This window comes from Varanus komodoensis, unplaced genomic scaffold (genome assembly GCF_004798865.1).
Source record: "Varanus komodoensis strain SLA01 unplaced genomic scaffold, ASM479886v1 scaffold17, whole genome shotgun sequence".
NCBI classification, from domain to species: domain Eukaryota; kingdom Metazoa; phylum Chordata; class Lepidosauria; order Squamata; family Varanidae; genus Varanus; species Varanus komodoensis.
In genome coordinates, this window is record NW_025335505.1 from 22,977,832 (window position 1) to 22,997,531 (window position 19,700).

Consider the following 19,700-nt stretch of genomic DNA (forward strand, 5'->3'; position numbering starts at 1 on the left):
TGCATGTATGAATGTGCCTTTCCTTCACATCCCACAATTCCATTGCCTCTACGACTTGTTAAGTTCTCATTGCCAGCAAGAAGTGTGAAACGTATTTATGTATTTATTTCACTTCTATACTGTCCAATAGCTGAAGTTTTATGGGCCCCTCAAATGAGGTCCATACGAAGAATGATGTGCCATATCCTTTCATTCTACTGGTGCTACAATCTGCCTCACAGTCTGTTACCATGGGGAACATTAAAAACAAATTCCTTCTAATTTTTTTGTAGTAAATGGGGCTGATAAATTTACTGTTACTTGGAAAGGATCTCCCTCCACTAAATGTTCTGGTACTGTTTTGTCATAGCTCTCCGAACCTCAATGCATGCTTGGTTCTTCTGTTGATTAGATAGCAAATGAGTACTTCCCCAGTGGATAGGAAGTTAAAACTAGATACAGATATAATGATGAGTTATAATGAGGCATAACTGACAGAGAGAATTATCCAGATTATAGTAGGACTTCTTCAATCCCAGGTATAAGCACATAGAATACAGAAAATAGACTGAAGTGCTCAGATCATCTGCATTTTCAGTGTTATAGAATAAAATCTAGACTAGCTTAATTACACTAAAAGACTCCACAAACCTTACATCTATATATTGAAAAACATTTCTAGGCTGCTTTTAGGGGTAGAACTTTAGACAAGACAAAAATATGAGATTCCTAAATTTTGGGACATCATGTGAGCCACAACACATGATGTTATAATTCTGTCTCAGAGTTGATATAGCAGAAGAATTTTGGAACTGTTTAATTGCTGTCATTTTTTATGGCATACAAACAATTTTTCAGTTGCCTTCCATCTCATCTCATTTCCATTTACAGTAGCAATGCGAACACATCACAAAGACTGGCTACAAGTGATTTAATTTAATGAACAAAATCCAGCAAGAACATAACATTGTAGATATCATTATTCTCATATCATTGTTCATCAAAAATTTCACGTATATGCAATCCTTTTTCAAAATACTAGTATCCAACCCCCCCTCCAAAAAAAACCCCAAATAAAATAGGGTAATAATGATACAAGTGCCAATTATTCAGATGATGTTGCAAAGCAGAAAATGTGTCAGGTCATTTATCAAGGAACACAAGGGATTTTATGTGTTCAAGTCAAATGACAGATTTGTGACAGCAGAGGTGGTGGCTGATAGAGCTTTAATTACATATCAGAATATAAATACCTTGTCTAGTAATACCTCATTTGTTTATTGATCAATATTCAAATATACAAAGAAAAACGGAAAACAGTTAATTATGTAAGTCTTAAGTCTATCTTAAGACACTTATCTTCTACCTGGAGTCCTGAACCAGAAGCAATTATAAAGGTGGGTATTTCATTTTGCGGAAGTATATAGTTTTATTCTTTTAAACTCTATTTTCCAGTGGTGCCTATACTTGCAACTAGAAATTTATGATGACTCAATTAATGCTCCTGCTGCTGCTGCTAATCCATGAAAAAAAATTAGCCACAGCTCCAAAGATTTGCCAGAGGCAGATGGCATTTACACATAACTGACAGAAGACTTGACACTGAGCACAAGATTTAAGAGTAGAAGAGACTAAATTCAAATATGCCTCAATTATCTCTCACCAACAGTGGGAATTAAGGAGAACATTTGTGATGGATTTTAATTGCTGTAGGATCCTCTGGGAGCCAATTTTAGGTGAAAACCAAAGGAAAGTGGGGAAAAGGGGCTTGGGTCAAAGTTGTGTAAGCAGAATCCCACTGAAGAAATGGGGTTTTTCTACATCCTTTTTCCTGCTACCCCTGTCCAAAGCCTGTCCAGGGAAACCTTCCAGTGTACTCAGCTTATGCATTGGCCTGTTACCACTGATTCCGCCTTCCCATACAGTCTTTTGAGCTACAACCCACACTGTTCAGGAAGGTCTCTGGACCTCCAGAAGTAGTTTTTCATGGGGCAAGGGGGAAGTAGTTTTTCATGGGGCAAGGGGGAAGTAGTTTTTCATGGGGCATCCAGGATAGCATGTGCATATATATACATATACATATATATGAAGAGAGCTAAAACACAAATTCATTTCTGCTCCAAAAGCACAGACATTTTAAGTTAAGGCATCAACCTTAACGTGCCCTCCATGAAAGTAACAAAGAGGCTGATAACCTTGAATATTATGCTAACTTACAAACAAGTTGACATACTGGCATGTTATACCTTTGTCTTTCAGCAACAGCAAAACTGGTTTTATATAGAAATTTAATAAGAATTTGGTTACAAATTTAAATTAATAGCATGGAATGCCCAGTGTGGAGAATATAGGGGACCACAGCAACACTCATCTGGAAATAAATCCTAGTGGTGTTTACAAATCCCATTAAGTGGGAACTAAGAAAGAGGCAAGATAGTGAAGGAAATGGGAAAGGCACCACAGAGAATAAATAGAATGGACAACATGACAGGAGAGTACGGGGGACTGCAAGAAACTCAGTGGAATGGGACTAAAACTGTGACAGAGTTTCTCAGTGAAAGGAGAGATTGAGAAGACCAGTGGAGACCGAGGTCTACCATGTTACAACACATGCTATTTCACCAGCTCATGGTGCTATTTGTGCCTCAGTTTTCTGATCAGAGATGTAGCTCATTGAACAGACCAAGCCCCTTGGCCTTTTTTGAAGCAACTAGACTGCAGGAGGCCGCAAACTGGAGTCATAATTCCTGTGATGGGAGCCTAGTGGTTCAGAACCAGAAGAGGCTGGCACCCTGGACTTCTTTCTATGATAGCACAGTGAATGGGAGATAGTTTAGAGTGGACTGAAGGCTGGAAGTCAAGACCACTTGGGGTGACTGGAGGAATAAAGGCAATGGTGTGTTGAAATGATGGAAGCTCTTCCAGAAGTCTACAGACCCAGTTATCTTGAGTTATGCAAGCATTCTTGCTACAATCCATTATAGGCAAATTATGTTCCCCACAGAAGGAAACCAAACCTCCCTGCGTGTGGAAAACTAGTCAGTCACAGAGAATATTAGAGCTCTTCTATCTGTCATGTTAGTTTTTCACAGGAAGCACATTTTTCATATGACGGCATATTCATTCATGAGGCTCTTCACTTGTAGGCTGAAGCACAGAAAGGGCCACCCCAGATGACATTTCTGAACTTCAGCTCTGCATTCGACGGGCAAGACTACAGGGTTTGTTAAGGAACAGTCATGAAAGGAAAAGGGTAACCATTAGGTGGCTGCACAGCAATAATGATGAAGGGAACTCAGAAAATATTCCATGGATGGCAAGTTCTATCTACATTGTGGAATATATATCACTTGCCAAATACATTTCACAGCTTCCAAGTGACTTCACAGAATGTAATATTACACTATACACTGTGCTGTAAGAACAAGAATAAAGCAGAGGGAAGTTTAACTGTTGAACTACAATACATGTTTAGGTGTGGTATCAAGGGCATGTCTGGGGAAAGTCATCTGTAGAATATCAGATTAAATAAGGCTAGAGAACATGAACGGTGGGTTGACATGAAGAATCAAAAAGAAAGAGCTACGCAAGTTTATTGTAACTTGCAGCACCCTTGGAATTTCATGCACTTTCAAAGAAAGGAAAGGAAAGGAAAGGAAAGGAAAGGAAAGGAAAGGAAAGGAAAGGAAAGATCATGCCGGATGCTTCGCAATGGCTGGTATATCAATGAAATATCCTGAATTAATAATGAAGATAAAACCCTCACATGGCATATGCAGAGTTTGCACTAGACTCATTTTGACAGGTGACTTGAAGACTGTGCATCTCATCATGTGAAATTAAGCATTTAAAAAGGCACTGGCAGGTGTGAATGGCCTTTTTAAAGTACCAGCGTATGTATAGAACCACCAGTCGCAAACACAAGGTGCCATACTGCCGGAATAATTGTGAAAACATTTAAAAGGTTAATGTCATTTGATTTCTGAAACAATGATGAAATAAGCAGCATTTAGAGACAAATTTACCAAAAGCAGAATTCTGCTGCTTTAAGTTTAAAGTTACAGTGATAAACTGGATGCTTAAAATGTTTGGCATACAGGTACACCTTTCATCATGTCTGGTCTCAAGTGTCAAGGAAGCATGGAGAAAAGACAGGTTTCAATGTTGAACAGCTGCTCAGCTCTACAACTCACAAGGTAGGGTTTATTACTATGCAGTCTTTCATATTTTAAAATTCCGAGAACACTGTTATATGTAGCCCAGAGGGTCATGCGCTGGTGAACCAGAATATCCCTAGCATTGCATCCCATAAAAACTTCAAATACCTATAGAGGAGAGGAATTGGTAAGAGCCAACTCTAGTATTCTGATGCAGGGGAGGGTTTGTAGCTCAACAGCAGCACACTTGTTTTGCATGCGGGTCTCTGTTGTGACCCCTGAACCTCCAGTTAGGGCAGGAAAAACTCCGGCCTCAATCTCTGGGGAGCCATTGCCAGGCCATGTTGATACAAGGCAGCATCAGGCAGTACAAGGTCTGACTCAGGACAAGGCAGCTTACTGTCTTCCTAAGACTGAACTTGGACTTTGGAGAGTATAGTACATAATTTAAACAAGCTGCCCAAATGTCTATTAATGAACTTTTTTATTTTTTATTTTAAACAGGAAACCACATGTGCCTTTGTCCTGTGCCTGAAGCTATCAGACATTTAGAAATGGATTTAAAGGCTTGAGAGGAATGAATAAGAATAGGGAATTTCAAGTGAAATGAATGCAAGACATTTTGTACAGAAACCTAGATACTTTCTTTGTCAAAAGCATTCTGAACAATCTGGGACAGTGATGTTTAGGTGCTTGTGGTCCCAGGTGCTCATTGCATCCTCCTAAAATGTCATGTGCCAATAATCTGACTCTAATGAAAGAAAGTCAAGGAAACCTACAGTTCATAAAGCTAAATTATGCTAAAGATAAAAATATAGCTGAAGAGTTACATTTTCAATCCTCTCTTGCAACTTGAGCTAAGCTTTGCCTTGAGGTCTCCTTTTAAAGCTTTCACTATGTGGCAGCTCATATACAGCAAAGCTCACCTTAATTTATCAAGGAGCCAAGACCTTGATCCAACATCCCAGGTTCTGCAGGGCTTATTACTCTATAAAAAAGGGCTTGTATTGTAAAAACAAAGTGCTTTACACAGCATTCTTTGTCAATATCTCATGCTCTTTCTAAAACGATTAGCAAAATTTTATGTAAAGTATACATTCACTTAGTAAAAGCTCGAGCTATGTAGAGAGCATTTTGGTACTTTTGTACTTTTTTGACATATAAATTTGATAAAATTTTTGGAAGGAATTTAAAATAGTATAGATAAAGCAAACAAAGTGAACACAGGTGTCATCTTAAAGCACCAATAACAGTTTCACAATAACTGCAGATTATTATGTGATCTTGCAATGATGATAGCTTTGAGTCGCTTGTAGAGGAAGAGATGCTACCTCTGTAGAACAGGGTGTGTGTTTGTGCACATGAAAATGTGTGTGTGTGTGTGTGTGTGTGTGTGTGTGGGGGGGGGGGGGAGATGAAGCCAGAGAGGCAAACACAAACATTTATTTACATATAGATAGAATGGATGAAAACATATTTATTTCACTTGTCTAAAGTACCTGTATCCCTTATAAGCAATTTGATGGTTAATTACTACTGTCATCAAGGACCTTGCTTAGGAATTGCATATTTGCAGTTTCCTTTTTGTGCGTTCCCAGTATTTTAGACAAAAGGCAGGACTGCCATTTCCATCCTGCCTTAGATCTCATGAAATGAATTTAGTCTCAAAATGTATCAGCTTTTGACCACAGACACCGATAGCTGCAAATCTTTAATTCACACAGCATGTAAAAGAAGCCCCACAATGATCCTGCTTTCAAACGTACCTCCAAATGTTCTAAAATATAGGGGGGATTTGTCATGCCAAGTCGCAGCATTGCTCCCTCAGGGATCACTTCAACCAGTTTCCACAGGAGAGTAGGGAGGTCTATGCCAATATCTCTTCCATAAGCCCCTGTGTCTTCGCTGGTCAGCCATATCTCGCATACCCCTTCTGTCAATGGGAGGAGGTGGGGGGAGAAAGAGAGAGATAATTAACAAATCTGCTTCTGCGCTTGTTATTTTATCATACAGCTGCTCACTCTTTTTTAAATGCACTACTTCATAAGCCTAACTATTATGCAGCCAGACTGGGTATTCAATTGCAGAGAAAGAGAGGCATATCCCTTGGGTAGTGGTGGGTTACCGAGTTCATTTTATGAGCACCAGAGTGCTACAACAATGCTATAAATTATTGCTTTGGCAAGATTAACATTCACAGCCAGTGACTAATGTGAGACGCCTTTTTAATACAACTCAGACAGGAGTTAGACTGCACTCCCAAGACTATCTGGCTTATTAAGCCCCATGAGCAATGCTGCTCAAGCAAGTGCTACAGAGCACTGGTCAAACTGCAAACAGCTAGCTGACTAATTGTCTAGTTAACAGCCTGTAAAAGTCCAAGTACATAGGGCTCAAACCAGCCAACTGCTTATGATATTGCTTATCATTTACAGTGAAACAACTGTTACAGACCGAAGCCCTTACATGAGATTTACAAGGCTATATTAAAATTCATTCATTTTAAAATGTCAGTCAGTGGAGAAACATAGGATGGAGAACATGCATTTCTGAGCAGCTAATGCTCATACATTATCGGTCCTCTAGAATGCAATATTTTATTTGCAACTTCAAAAAATATAGTTCTTGAACTTCCACACTGAGTAACATCTTCTGTTCCAAGAAATGACTGTTATGGGGTCCACCCATCCATCATGATTTGTCACTAAGAGAAGTGCCTGTAATCTCTTACTTTAAAAAGTACATGTGTCTGAACAATAGCTTGAACTTGTAAGGATGCTATCAGGAAGGTTAAAAGCCAGAAAAAACTTAGATGCTGAAAACAGGAAAGGAGTTGCTTTGACTATGTGTGGAGCAAGAAGGAGGAGGCATAGGTCTGCTGGTTACAGAAGGTGGAGAATACTAGTCATTAGGAAAAACAAACTAGAGGATGGCATTACATTTGCATCGTGCTTGTGAGCTTTCCTTAAAGATCTGGTTGGCCAATGTGGGGACAAAATACTCAACAAAATAGGACTTTGTCTGATCCAGCACAGTTGCTCTTGTATTCTTAAGCAGTAACAGGTAATAGAGAGAATACAGAACCAATCCACTGCTATTTTGCCTCTATCATCTTCCTCAAGAGGGATTGCATTTGACCTAGGAAAAACAGAACAATGTCCTACTGTGACTGGGTCAGCCACAGCATTAAGGCAATTGAGGGGCAAATCCAATGACAAGTCAGTAAGAAGGTGAACAATCTAGCAATGAGGTAGCAGTTCAGCAATGCTAAAGGGCTTAGGCACTCTCTTACCATGCAGAAGAGAGAGCTCCAAGAGTAGACTGAATTATGGTCAAGGTCTGAACACAGAGAAGCAGATTCAAATGCAGAAGATGAAGATTACTCAAGCAAGAATTTAAGGCATTCAAAGCGGAGCTAAGGTGTTGTTCTAGCCATGGCTAGACTAGGACTGGAGACCTGTGTAACTGGAGCAGTCACAGCCCCATCCAGGGCTCAGCTGCAAGCATGCAGTTCTTGGCCTGGGCGTGGTGAAGCTTGTATCTTCAGGCTCCAGTGTTCCAAGGTGCCAAGGGGTAGTTAGCATCCCCTGCTGACTCGGGAACATAGCATTTTACCTTCCATGGGAAAGATGTGAAACCCTCTTCTGAGAACCCACTGCCTTCTTGGGCAGCTCCAGAGCTCCCTGAAGTGGGTTGTTCCCCAGAGACATCCCCACAAGAAGCTCCAGCTCATCTTCTGAAGAGGACTCCTTGAAGCATGATAAGAAAGCAATATAAGGAGGTGGTGTGCTTGACACGATATAGTTAGAGAACATCCATCTACCTCAAATGAGTGGAGTCTTCAGAGCCAGATGAATTATACATCAGAGTGCTAAAAGAGTTTGAGAATGCTATTTTAGACTTGCTGTCTGTACTTTATGGTGCTTTCTAAGAGGAAGGGTGAAATGCTAGTAGACTGGAGACAAGCAGAAGGGGTGGGGAAAGTAGATCTAGGAAATTACAGAAAGATCAGCCTTACATTTACACTGGGCAAAAATCTAGTATAGATTTCTGAACAGTCCGTACATGACCATCTAAAAAAGAACACATTGATTAACAGAAGTCAACTTAGGTTCATCAAGGATAAATCATCCAGACCAACGTAATTTCCTTGTTTAGATATTGTTATCAGTATGGTAAAATATAGGATGTGGTAGGCATAGTGTATATTGATTAGGACAAAGCATTTAACAATGAGACAAGATAACATGTAAGTTGGCTGGGCAATCTTAATGTCGGGAGAGGGCACAGGTTTAACAACAGTATCTAATGACTGCTAATTAATGCTTGTGTGTCAACCTGGGGTAAAGTGCTTAGTGGAATTGTGCATTGCTGTCTATAACTCATATAAGAGTTATATGGAGGGTAGAGGGGATGCTTATCTAACTGGGAGGAGTAGCTAATACCAAAGAAGACATAATGAAGAATTAAAATAGTATTTACAGACTGGAATTCTGGGCTGCAACCTCCCAACAAGATGAAATTGAACACAAATAAATATAAAGACTTGCATTTGTGTACAACAAATCAAAGAAATGAGCACAGAATGAGGGAAACATGTGAAAAATATCCATGTATCTTAGGGCACAGCCAAATCCAGATGCCAGTAACACTCTAAACTCAGAGGATTATGGACATCCTATGCAAGACAGAAAAAAAAAACATGGAGGTGAAGGTCACCTCCATCGTCTAGACAGTGTCTAGAAGCTGTAGAATTGTTCTGATAGTTGATCAAAGCAGGACATGAGTCAGCAGTGTGATGTGACTGCCAAAAATGGTAATGCAATCTTAGACTGCATGAAAAGTAGTGCCCAATGGTGATAAGCAAGAACCCTACCACCATGCAAACAATAAAGGGTTTCTTCGAGGTTGTAAAACTACTCACATATGCAGAACTAACTTTTGTACCAGGGAGCCTTTGCCTATCTGAGGGTTCCCTGTATGATTTCGAAACCTGATTTCCCAGAGTTTCAAACTGCACAGGACATCTCCAAGAAGATAAAAGACTCCTTGCAGCAAAAATGATCACACATTACGTAAGCAATCTGGAAGAGTCACAAAACTTTGGGCATCAGGCTCAAGTCATAGCCCTGCAGCCCCTTGCACTAAGAAACATCTACATAGGGTTTTAGTTCCGTATTTGTTCTATGCTTGTCCAGACACATCTGGAATACTATATCAAGTTAAATAATAGAACTGATGACCTTGGGAGATAATGGATTCTCTTGCACTTGGACAGCCATCAGGGATGTTGCATTGTATCCAGCATTATAGATCCCACCCTGAACAAGGAAGCTGGACCCCTTCCAACTCTAGGATCCTATTGCACTAGAGTCCCTGCTATGCCTGTTCTGGCTTACTATCTTGATTATTAAACCAACACTGGTTTGGTGATAATGGGAAGCTGTAATAAAATGCAAGCCAAGAATGAATTACCAAAGTTAGTGCATGAGGGATGGAGAGGTGGAAGGAAAACACAAAAAAAAAAAAAAAAAAAAAAAAAAAAAAAAAAAATTCAACCTAAACCATGGCTTATGAAGCCATAAAAGTTAATTTGAACCAGGCCATTATATTTCTCCTCCACCCACCCCCAAAAAATCCACTCTCCATTTTAATCAGTAATATTGCCAGACACATTATATGAGGGGAAAAATAAATCAAACACCAGTTTAAAAAGCTGGATACAAAACTGTTCTTAAAACAAATCATAAGCAGGACATTCACCTCTATTTTCCAGTTGCAAGCATTCATCAAACCAATATGTAATCTTTTAAAAATGAAGAGCAATCTTAATTTATAATTTTCCAACCAAATGGTTCCATGTTTTTGACCTGTGAAGAGGGTTCTTGGAATTCTGCCCTGCTGGTGCCAGGTGAGTGTAAAGGAATAGTCACTATGAATAGAAATTAAAACAATATTCACACATGGAAAAAAACAACCTTCTCTGAAATCTGGATAGGTGGGAATCATTAACCCCCTGGTGAGCTGAAAATTAAATCACCTAAAGAGGAAGCAGCTGTAACAGTAAATTACCAACAACAGGAATAACCATCATTAACTCTCTAGCATCAGGAATTTAAATAACAAGGGAATGCCTATGATTCATGCAGGCAGAAATGCAAACTTCGGAAGAAACCTCTTCTTACCCTTTTCCTCTTTACATCAAAAGCATCAATTCAGTATTGGGCCAAATATCACTAAAGAAGCTTAATTATGGTTCAGTACAATATCTGAACTAGCAAACCATGGTCCTGTTATTCACTGACAAACTAGGATCAAAAGCCTGCCTCAAAGTGGGTTTCCAAACCATGATGTATGCTAACTATACTCTGGTGTGATGTATGCATTAATAAAGCATATTTATGGATCTCAAGAACCTGGACCAATGAACAGATCAAAAATGAAAGCAGACAAACAGCTCAAACCCATCATTTGTCTTAAACTCAAGCCATCATTTATGCAATACCCGTGCTGAAGTACTCTTGAAATCTTTCAGCTTATTTCCTACAGGGCCCAGCTACTATATTATCTGTATGGCCCAGATTCCAACAGGAAAAATTACATATATAAGGATAACGCTAGCACTGTTTCAAGCCTGGAAAGAGAGGGCTAATTTCCACAACACAGTGCACATTCTGTGCACACCCCACAACACCCCACTCACACCAAATGATTGACAGCAATGTTTGCATCACTTGAAGATTCAAAACTATCTTCAAAGAAAGCCCCTCAGAAATAATATTACAGTGATCGGTCCTCATCATTATGAACATATATATGATAAACTGGAGAATTTTCATTTTCCAGGGATGGGATAGCAGGCAAATCAGAGAGGAAAACCATCACAGACAAATCCACCCTGAATAGCCTTGAATTTTCACTTTAGCACAATCTGTCTTGACCATGGGTTGTTGGACACTTAAATACAGTGGCTGTCTTCACACACAATGCTAAACCATGTAGTGTGGTTACTCTATGGTGTGGTCGGGATCCTAGGTTCAGAGAGACATGTGGTTTCCGTGGTTTCCACTCTCCTCTGTCTTTCCTCCTAGATAGTAGCTGGTATCCCACCAGCCCCCATGGCTGAAAATCAATCCCTGGGTGCACTGCTCCCACCTGCACTGGTTGAGTCTCCCTCACTGAATCTCCCTCTCTCATTCCCATGGTTATGGTCCTACCCAGCTGCTGCTAGAGGTTTGGAAGCATGGTTTCTGGGTTCAGATGTAAGAACAAGCTATGGTGAAACATGGAAACCATAGAACAGACCATTGTTTTACTGTATGGCTCCACGGAGATCAACCTTACTATGTTCCACCATGATTGTGGGGCTCAGACGTAGCAACAAGCCATGCCACCACAGTTTCCAGTGAGTTTCATCATTATGTCTGATCCTGGTCAGTGAGTGCCATCTGCAGGTTGAAGATATCTTGGTTTTGGTCTCTAAGGAATGGAGCGGGGCAGGGATGGACAAATATACAGCCTGCTTTCTCCAGTAGCTACTTCTCTCTCTGTCGTGTAATTAACATTCATTTTTATCTGTGTACAAATACCAGTATAGTATCTGCTGTAAACCATCCTGAGATGTCTGTGAAGGGATGGAATAGGAAAGTTTTAAATAAATAAATAAATAAATAAATAAATAAATAAATAAATAAATAGTGTACATACAATAAATTAAAAGAAGACAAATAAAACAATCTATAATAGTTTGTGATTTTATATAAATGGAGTAATTGTTAATCTTAAATATGCTGGCTTCCTAATGATAGATTATGGTAGCATTTGTGGGGCATCTATATTACTACTACTAATAATAATTTCTATACAGTCTATACTAATAACCATAATATCAGGAGCTGACAAGACGACTGACCTTAAAGGCCTCATCCTAGGCTGTCAAATGCCTGGGAGTTGAGGAAAGTCTTAGCTAGCCATGCCAAAAATATGACAATGTACATGTCAGGCAGCCCCAGGGGGAAAGCATTCTACAACGGGGCAGGAGTCACCACTGAGAAGCTGTTGTTGTCACTTCCAAACCTTTCTCAGGGGGACATTCAATGTTTGTACAGGTTGGTTCATACACGAGAGCTGTTCTATTAAGAACTGTGATCCTGAGCCATGGAACACTTTACAGCTCAAGACCAGGACCTTGAACTGGGCTCAAAATTGTATTAACATCCAGGTAAGTGGGCCAGGAACAGAGCTTCTGGTCACTGCTATCAACTTCCACTACATTTTGCACAAGCTGCTGTTTCTGAACTGGCTTTCAAAGGCCACCTCAGGTATAGTGCATTACGATTAACTAACTTTGAGGTTACTAGAATTTGTAGTCATTCCTGTCTAGACAGCAGAACAACTAGTCCACCAGTCTAAGCATTCTTGATCTCAAGTGACCAAGGACTTCTAAGCTATGAACCTGCTCCTCCAGAAGCAACCCTAAGCTGAATTAGGGGAAATCACTCACACTCTTGTCTGAATTATCAGCCCTCATCTAGTCTACTGTCTATCTGTCTAGCACATCCATAGCCTTACCTTATGAAGATGAAAAGGAGAAATAGAGTGGTATATCATCCACGTGCTGATGGCCACACACTAGAAAAGTCCAGATGACTTCATTAAATAGTTTCATGTAGAAGTTAAATGGCCTGGGGGATAAAACCGTCCCCCGAAGAAGTGAATGCAGAACAATCCACAAACATCACCTTTTGGAACCAGCCATGTAAGCAAGAGGGAAACCATATTCTACTGTTCTACCTGTATTTGCAACAAAATTATGTCCAGTTGGAAAAAAGTATTTCCCAACTTTCACTTTCCTTGCACAGTCATTCATTTGGGATATAATCATTATTTCCTAGACTCTAGTGAGTCATTGTTTCTTCAGGGATTTTAAAGTAATTTCCAGTATCATGCCACATAGCTTTCTACAGGTACAAATACAAAAAGTCTGTAGCTATAAGCTGGGTCTTCTTCAGCAGTCATTTGAAATTCACATTGCTTTTGCACACTTTCCTTACTACATTTCAAAATAATTTAATCTCATGACATTTTAAAGAGACAAAACCTACCAACATTGCTTCCATCAGAGTGCATTGAGCAATTTATACATATGGTATAAACTTATGGACATTACATTCAACTAACTTAAATTATTTGAACAGTTGTGCAATTTCTATGTTCATGCAAACTGAAAGCTTAAAGCCAATTGCCTTTACTTTTATCCAGTCATCTACATTTATCTTCTTGTCTCTGCAGACTCAAGTAGACAACAGTATTCCTGCACTTATTAGAGCTAAATACTCTCTTGTATTGCCCTGGGCTTATTTCTTCTGGCAAATGCTCTGGCATTCTGACAAAGGACACCAAATCACTGAGACTGTTTACTGTAGCCAACCCCATGGTTAAAGGTTCATGGCTTCTTGGGAAATCTTAGCAGATGCTACATAATCAAGGCCCTGATCCTGCAGTCACACATTCTAGCACTCTTAACCCAGGAGACTCCAAGCCAGTGATGTCCTTTTATTACAGCAAATCCACAACATAAACTTAATGGTTGCCTTCTTCATAACTCATATAGCTGATGGTATTTTTCTTCAAACAGTTTCATATCAAGGCAGGGGATTAGAATGTCTCTTTGGAAACAATTTCCTTAATGTTCCACACCTACATAAGAGACTGGAGCCCATTCCAGCTGCTCCTATGACAAGGAAATGGAACTTAGAAACAGCCTTGACTTACCCAGAATCCCCCCACCCAAACAGCTGCAACAATTTTGCTATCAGGTTGGAACTTTTACATGCTGTGACTCATGGACTTAGGATCTGAGCAACTCCTAGTTGCTCCTTAGACAAAGAAAAAGCTGAGCTCTGCTGCTCTTGAGAGAAGGGATTCTAGAGAAGAATCAGAACTATGTGGACACCAGCACAGAGACCTGGGCTAATTCTACCACTTGGGCCCTTTGAATCCAGGTCTCCTGGCAGTAAGCATCCAGAACAAGATCAGAATTGAGGCCAAATTAATTTGCCACACACAGACGTCCCAGCATACAAAAATCCCTGCTTTAGAATCTCCAGACCACATGATTCAAGGTACAGGAATGTCAGCAACATTCTGGCTTAAGCCACCAAGATATATATGTATATCCAAATTTCATCATTAATACAGTTTATGAAAAGTACCACAGTCCATCTAATGACAAGTTCTTAATAAGAACCATCCAAAGAGAAGAAAGTTCATCCTGGATAGAGTCCATGAGCAGAGTGTCCAGTTAGGTTCAGGTGATGTTGAATTGAAACAGCAATGATTCGGAGAAGACAAAATGTTCTTAGCGAAGGCCTTGGACGCTATGCATTGACTTTAAATGCAAAGCTGTGGCTATACTAACCATTCAGCTAAAAAAACTAATTGACAAGCTGTCTTGGCTTGTCCACAAGGCCTCTAGTCCACCAGGCTGTTTCCCTAACACTTTTCAGTGGGTGGGACTTCCATCTGAGTAACACATCTGAAAACCACGCCTCCTATTTCCTATTATGTTCCCAAAGAAGGCTGCCAGTTTCCTTTTCTGCAAGGCTGAAGGTGCAGCTGGATAACTGGACTCTTGCCTGCTTTCTCCTGAAAACACTGACAAAGATAAATTCACACTGGCCTCGACATTCCAATAGATTAATCTCAAACCCCTTCTGGCCTTTCAGGGCCTCCTTGATTCATATTTTCAGGCAAACAATATTCCATTTTCAGAATAATGAAAGCCAGTGTAGTGTAGTGGTTAAAGTGTTAGACTGGGGATCTGGGAACTCCAGGGTCTATCCCTGATCAACCATGGAGCCCACTGGGTGACTTTGGGCTAGTAACAAACTCTCAGCCTAACATACCTTGCAGGGCTGTTGTGAAAATAAAACTGAGAGGAGGAAAAAGATTATATTAACCACCTTGAATTCCTTGAAATGAAAAAATGCAGGACACATTCCTTCTTAGGATCTCTACTACACAAGATCCCAAGGAGCTAAAAATACTGATTTCAGGGTTATGCACTGCATTATAGAGAGCGTTGAATCTAACGAGACAGTTGTCCAAGCACGAGAAAGAGTGATTCCAGAATTATATTCCATGGCGAGTTAACGGTACAAGGTTCCAATAGACAAAGGTCCGGGTTTGGCAAGTCTAGGTTTTGGATTCAAGCAACTCCAAGCAGGAAATATTTTGAGCAATAAAGATGAGATGTTCCCAGCAAAGGCCCTGGCACCTCAGTACTGGTTTAAAAGCAAGAGCAGCCACCAGAGTCCTTCTGGGAGACTCTAACCCAGCCTTCCCCAACCAGGTGGCCTTCAGAGGCACTTGGACCACAACTCCCAGAATTCGCACCCAGCAGGGCCACTGACTGGGAATTCTGAGTGTTGCAGCCAAATGCATCTGGAAGGCAGAAGGTTGAGGAAGGCTGCTCTACTCCTAATAGGGCATTTCTGCTTTCTTCAAACAAACTCTACTCCCAAGGTTTGAAACTCTTTCAGTAGAGTCTCCTTTCTGCTAGATATTTGCAAAGAATCTGTCTGTCTCTTGAGCTTCAGGCATTTCATTTAAACTCAAAATCTGCAGCTGGTGAAGTGATCAGCTCCATCTTCTGTAAAGTTCCCACCATTCTGACATTCCATGGCTTTACAGACTCAAATTCAAACCCCTCCTTCAGCTTATAATCAGATGTGTTAAAAACACTCTTTCCTTTCTTTTGGAAGAGAAAAATATTCCAAGCATGTAAAGAGTTCTTTTTAAAACTTTATTGCAATGAAGGGAACAGAAAAAATGGTTTCCTTCCCATTTTCCTATTCACCTGAGCACATGTTCACATCCCCTTTTTATGCCCTGCCCCTGGCCGCTTCTCCCTCCTCCTTTCCCCTAATTGGCTGGGGTACCGGGAGTTTATAATCTTTCCCACCCGCCTACTCCATGCTGCTCCAACACCAGCCCTTCTTCCCAACTCAGACCTGCCCCTGGTGAGCTACAATAGGCTCATTTTATTCTGCCAAGCTTGTCAATAAACAATCAGGAAGTATTTGGCCCTCCTGCCTACGTGTCTGTTTCCCCACACTTTGTGCTACCTGATTTTAGTCCCTCCCCTCCTTTGGGCTAAGTAATTTTCTTTGTTACCTTTTAAATCTTTCTACTTCCTTGTTTCAAATCATCCTTTCATACCTATCAGATGGGACATGAAGCTGACCTAAACTCCCATCATCTAGGGCTTTTTGAGATTGGACCAGGTCTCCAAATAACCTGTTCTATACCTAAATCAGAATTTGGCTCTGAACTGATACACCTCATAGTACTGTGGCTAGTATCACTTGGGTGAATCCCAACAGTCTTCTGACAGTGCAAATCATGCTCATGCTTGCAGAATGTAGATTTCTGAACTGAAGGTATTCTGTTATGATATCTACAGCACTATTACTTATGCAAGAGACAACAAATGTGCTCTTGATGAGAAACAGGTACACTTTGAGACAGGATTTATATGCCACTTCTTCCCATCAGCTAATTAATGCATGCAACGACTATCCCTATAGCCCTAACTGAATGCTCACAGGCCAAATAAATTAAACTAAAAACATTCATTGTCAAAACCAACAAATGAGCTGTGGAATTGCAATCACAGCGGCTAAAGACCAGCAACTTCCCTTTGACTTCTTCCTTTAAGTTCTTCTTTGAGCATCTAAGCCAGTAGCAAGATGGTTTCTACTACGGGGAGATTCACTGTGTGATGCCAGAGTGGGAGAAACCTAGCTCCGACCTTCACCCTCAGCCCGTCAGATTTTTATCAATAATTGCTTGGCCGCTTGGTTATTCTTCTTCCCGCAGATAATTATTCTGGCAGCCTGCCACACTTTCTAGAACACAAAAGTATCTCTCTTATTGCCCCACAGGCAGGGTAAGGAGACCATCTGCCAAAAATGAGACCAATTTTAAAATGTTTGTCAAAAAATGCCTGTAGACTCAAGGATGATCGACCTGAAGCTGCCATTCCAGCCATTCCATTCATGTCCTCGGAAGGTAACAGTGATACAACATTAGTTTTTTAAACAAAAACCAAAGGGAAAGGGAGCCTCACGAAATCAAATCCACATCATTATTAGGGTAAAGTACTGTTTTATAGATTAAGCAATTTGTGGCAAAAATCCAAATTCTGGAGATGGAGCAGGGTCTGGGAGCCAATTCTATAGCAGTTCCCTCCTCTTTAGACCAATACCTGTCCTATCTCCTTGTCCACAACAACTTCGAAAAACATCATGAACAAGATTCTAGGTGTGCTCATTTTCATTCACCAATATTTGAATTTCCAATATTTTAACAGTTAAATTTTTAAAATCTTTTTATAACAATTGTTTTATTTTGTTTATATTGTATTTTACTGGATTTATTGCTGCTATACCCTTGACTAACTTGAGCACAGCTGTTGTGCACTCATTGTTGCTATTTTATTGTTGTTATTTTATTGGTGTTTTTAATTTATTTGTTGTATTATATTGTGTTGGTCTGTGTTTTTCAATGTTGTGACCTGTCTAAAGAAGAGTTTTGTTTAATAGGCAGTACTGAAATCGAATTAATAATATTTTCTATTCTACTTAAAAAGCACATTAAATTCAGTGCAACCAGATGTGATTTTTTAAAAGCCTTCAACTGAAAAGTTTATGAATATGTAGGGCTATCACACTAGTCCAAGCAAATGACAATCTTCTATTTGCAATTAAGATCTTGGACTCAACAAAACACAAAATTTCAGCTCCTGCTTTTAAGAATTTCCTTGCCATGGTCCATCAAATAAGGAACACATTTCTCAGAGATGGGACTGAATAATTAGGCTCAGTATGGATTTACAGTTTTGCATTTAAAAAATAATTTCTCTCATCCTTCTGAAGTTGAGCCAATACTGTTCCATTACAAATTGAATGTTGTTTGCCCATCGTTAATTAAAATATCTAGCTATTAAAAATAGTTTGCAGTATAATCCTAAACACATCTACTCAAGAGTAAGCTCTATTGAGTCCAATAGGCCTTACTCCCAGGATTACAGCCTTAAAATATTATTTTGTAGATGCAATGTGAACAACCTTACCTTGAAATGATTAATTTTTCACTTTACATTTATGGGAAATAAACACAAAACTTGGCTCTTGAGCAGCTATAACAACATTGTACTGTGTTGGAATATTGCTTTTCCTAACACCAGCTGAACTGATGAACTTGGGATTGCTGTAAGAGCAACTATTAGTAATTGATTGATAATAGGGCAGATAAGATAGTGATGCATACAAAGGGAAAGATGGCCAGAGGAGGCAGAGATTTGACCAAGACAAAGGACAGTGAGGCAAGTACAGGTACAATGGTAGCACTATCTTGGCTTAATAAACTGAAATACAAATGGACCTTTTGTTGGTGTGCATAGTCCCTTCACTCAATCCTTTATGGCATGCTACAATTATATAAAGAATTATCTAAAATTTCCCATTTTGTTGAAAATATGATTTAATGACCTAGCTTCTTCCCAAGCGGGTAACTATAGCTTCCCAGGTAAGGAATGAAAGGAACAGTTATTTTGGGGGTGAGTGCCAAGGTCAGACAGATAGGAACTTGGCAGGTGGCAAGGGGGTCCTGGGAACCAGAAAGCTCAGATGGTGAAATAGAAGAAGTGGAGGGGCTTATCTTAAGGGCTCCCTCCCAAGATGCTGAGGTGGATGTTGAGAAGAGTCAGGAGTTAAGCAGCAGAGAAGGGGCATGGAAGAAGAACTGTGGCCAGGCAAGTCTGGGATGACTTTTGACCCCATGACGTGGCGTTGAGAGAGACAGGCCAGCCAACTAGTGGGGTGATGGACTAAGAGGCTTGCCCAACTCCAAAAGGGACATCCCAGCAGGATTTGAAAACAGCCCTAACAGAAACCAAATTAAATGAATAGTAAAACCAGCATCATACAAACTACATCATCAGTAGCACGGGGAAAAATGGCTTAGGCATGCCCAAACCACTGGATGGGCCTAAAACAAGTCTTGGCATCCTGACCAACACCTCAAAATCAGCAGTGGAGAACTTTTGGTCTGTTTTGCTTCCTTCTCTAGCTCACTGAGGCCTCTTCTCTAAGAGGAGAATGAGACAAAAGAAAGAAGGTGCCCAGACCACTCTGACGCAACAGCTGCCCAAGACTTTCTCTTGCCTTTCCTGGTGAAAAAGTTGAGGGAAATGTGTTCCATCAGGATTTTTCTCTTTTCAGTGCACAGAAAGGGAATGCTGGTGGTCTCAGCTGGTGGTCCAGGAAGATCAATTGTCATCTTGCTTAGACTCCTCTCTGCATGCTGAGAAATGGTTTCCCTTCCTCTGTGCACAGTAAGGAAACACAGTCAGCTGGTGTTGCTGGAAAAGATTACTTTTCCTGAATCACCAAGCTTGTGGCCCTTCCCACTTGTCTGAACAGTTGGGGGATGTCCTTATCTCCAATGTAGATCATCATAGCAGGGGATGAGCAACTTGAATAGAAAAAGCAGTTTCAA

At 40.2% G+C, this 19,700-nt stretch overlaps 1 protein-coding gene across 2 annotated transcripts in view; it reads right to left on the reverse strand.

Moving 5' to 3' along the window:
- CDKAL1 (CDK5 regulatory subunit associated protein 1 like 1) overlaps positions 1-19,700 on the reverse strand; it is a 334,585-nt gene that overhangs the window by 123,979 nt on the left and 190,906 nt on the right. For both annotated transcript variants that reach the window (XM_044426357.1, XM_044426358.1), the window contains one exon: positions 5,903-6,069. In XM_044426357.1, the coding sequence (XP_044282292.1) occupies positions 5,903-6,069 (167 nt within the window). The remainder of the gene's footprint in view (positions 1-5,902; positions 6,070-19,700) is intronic.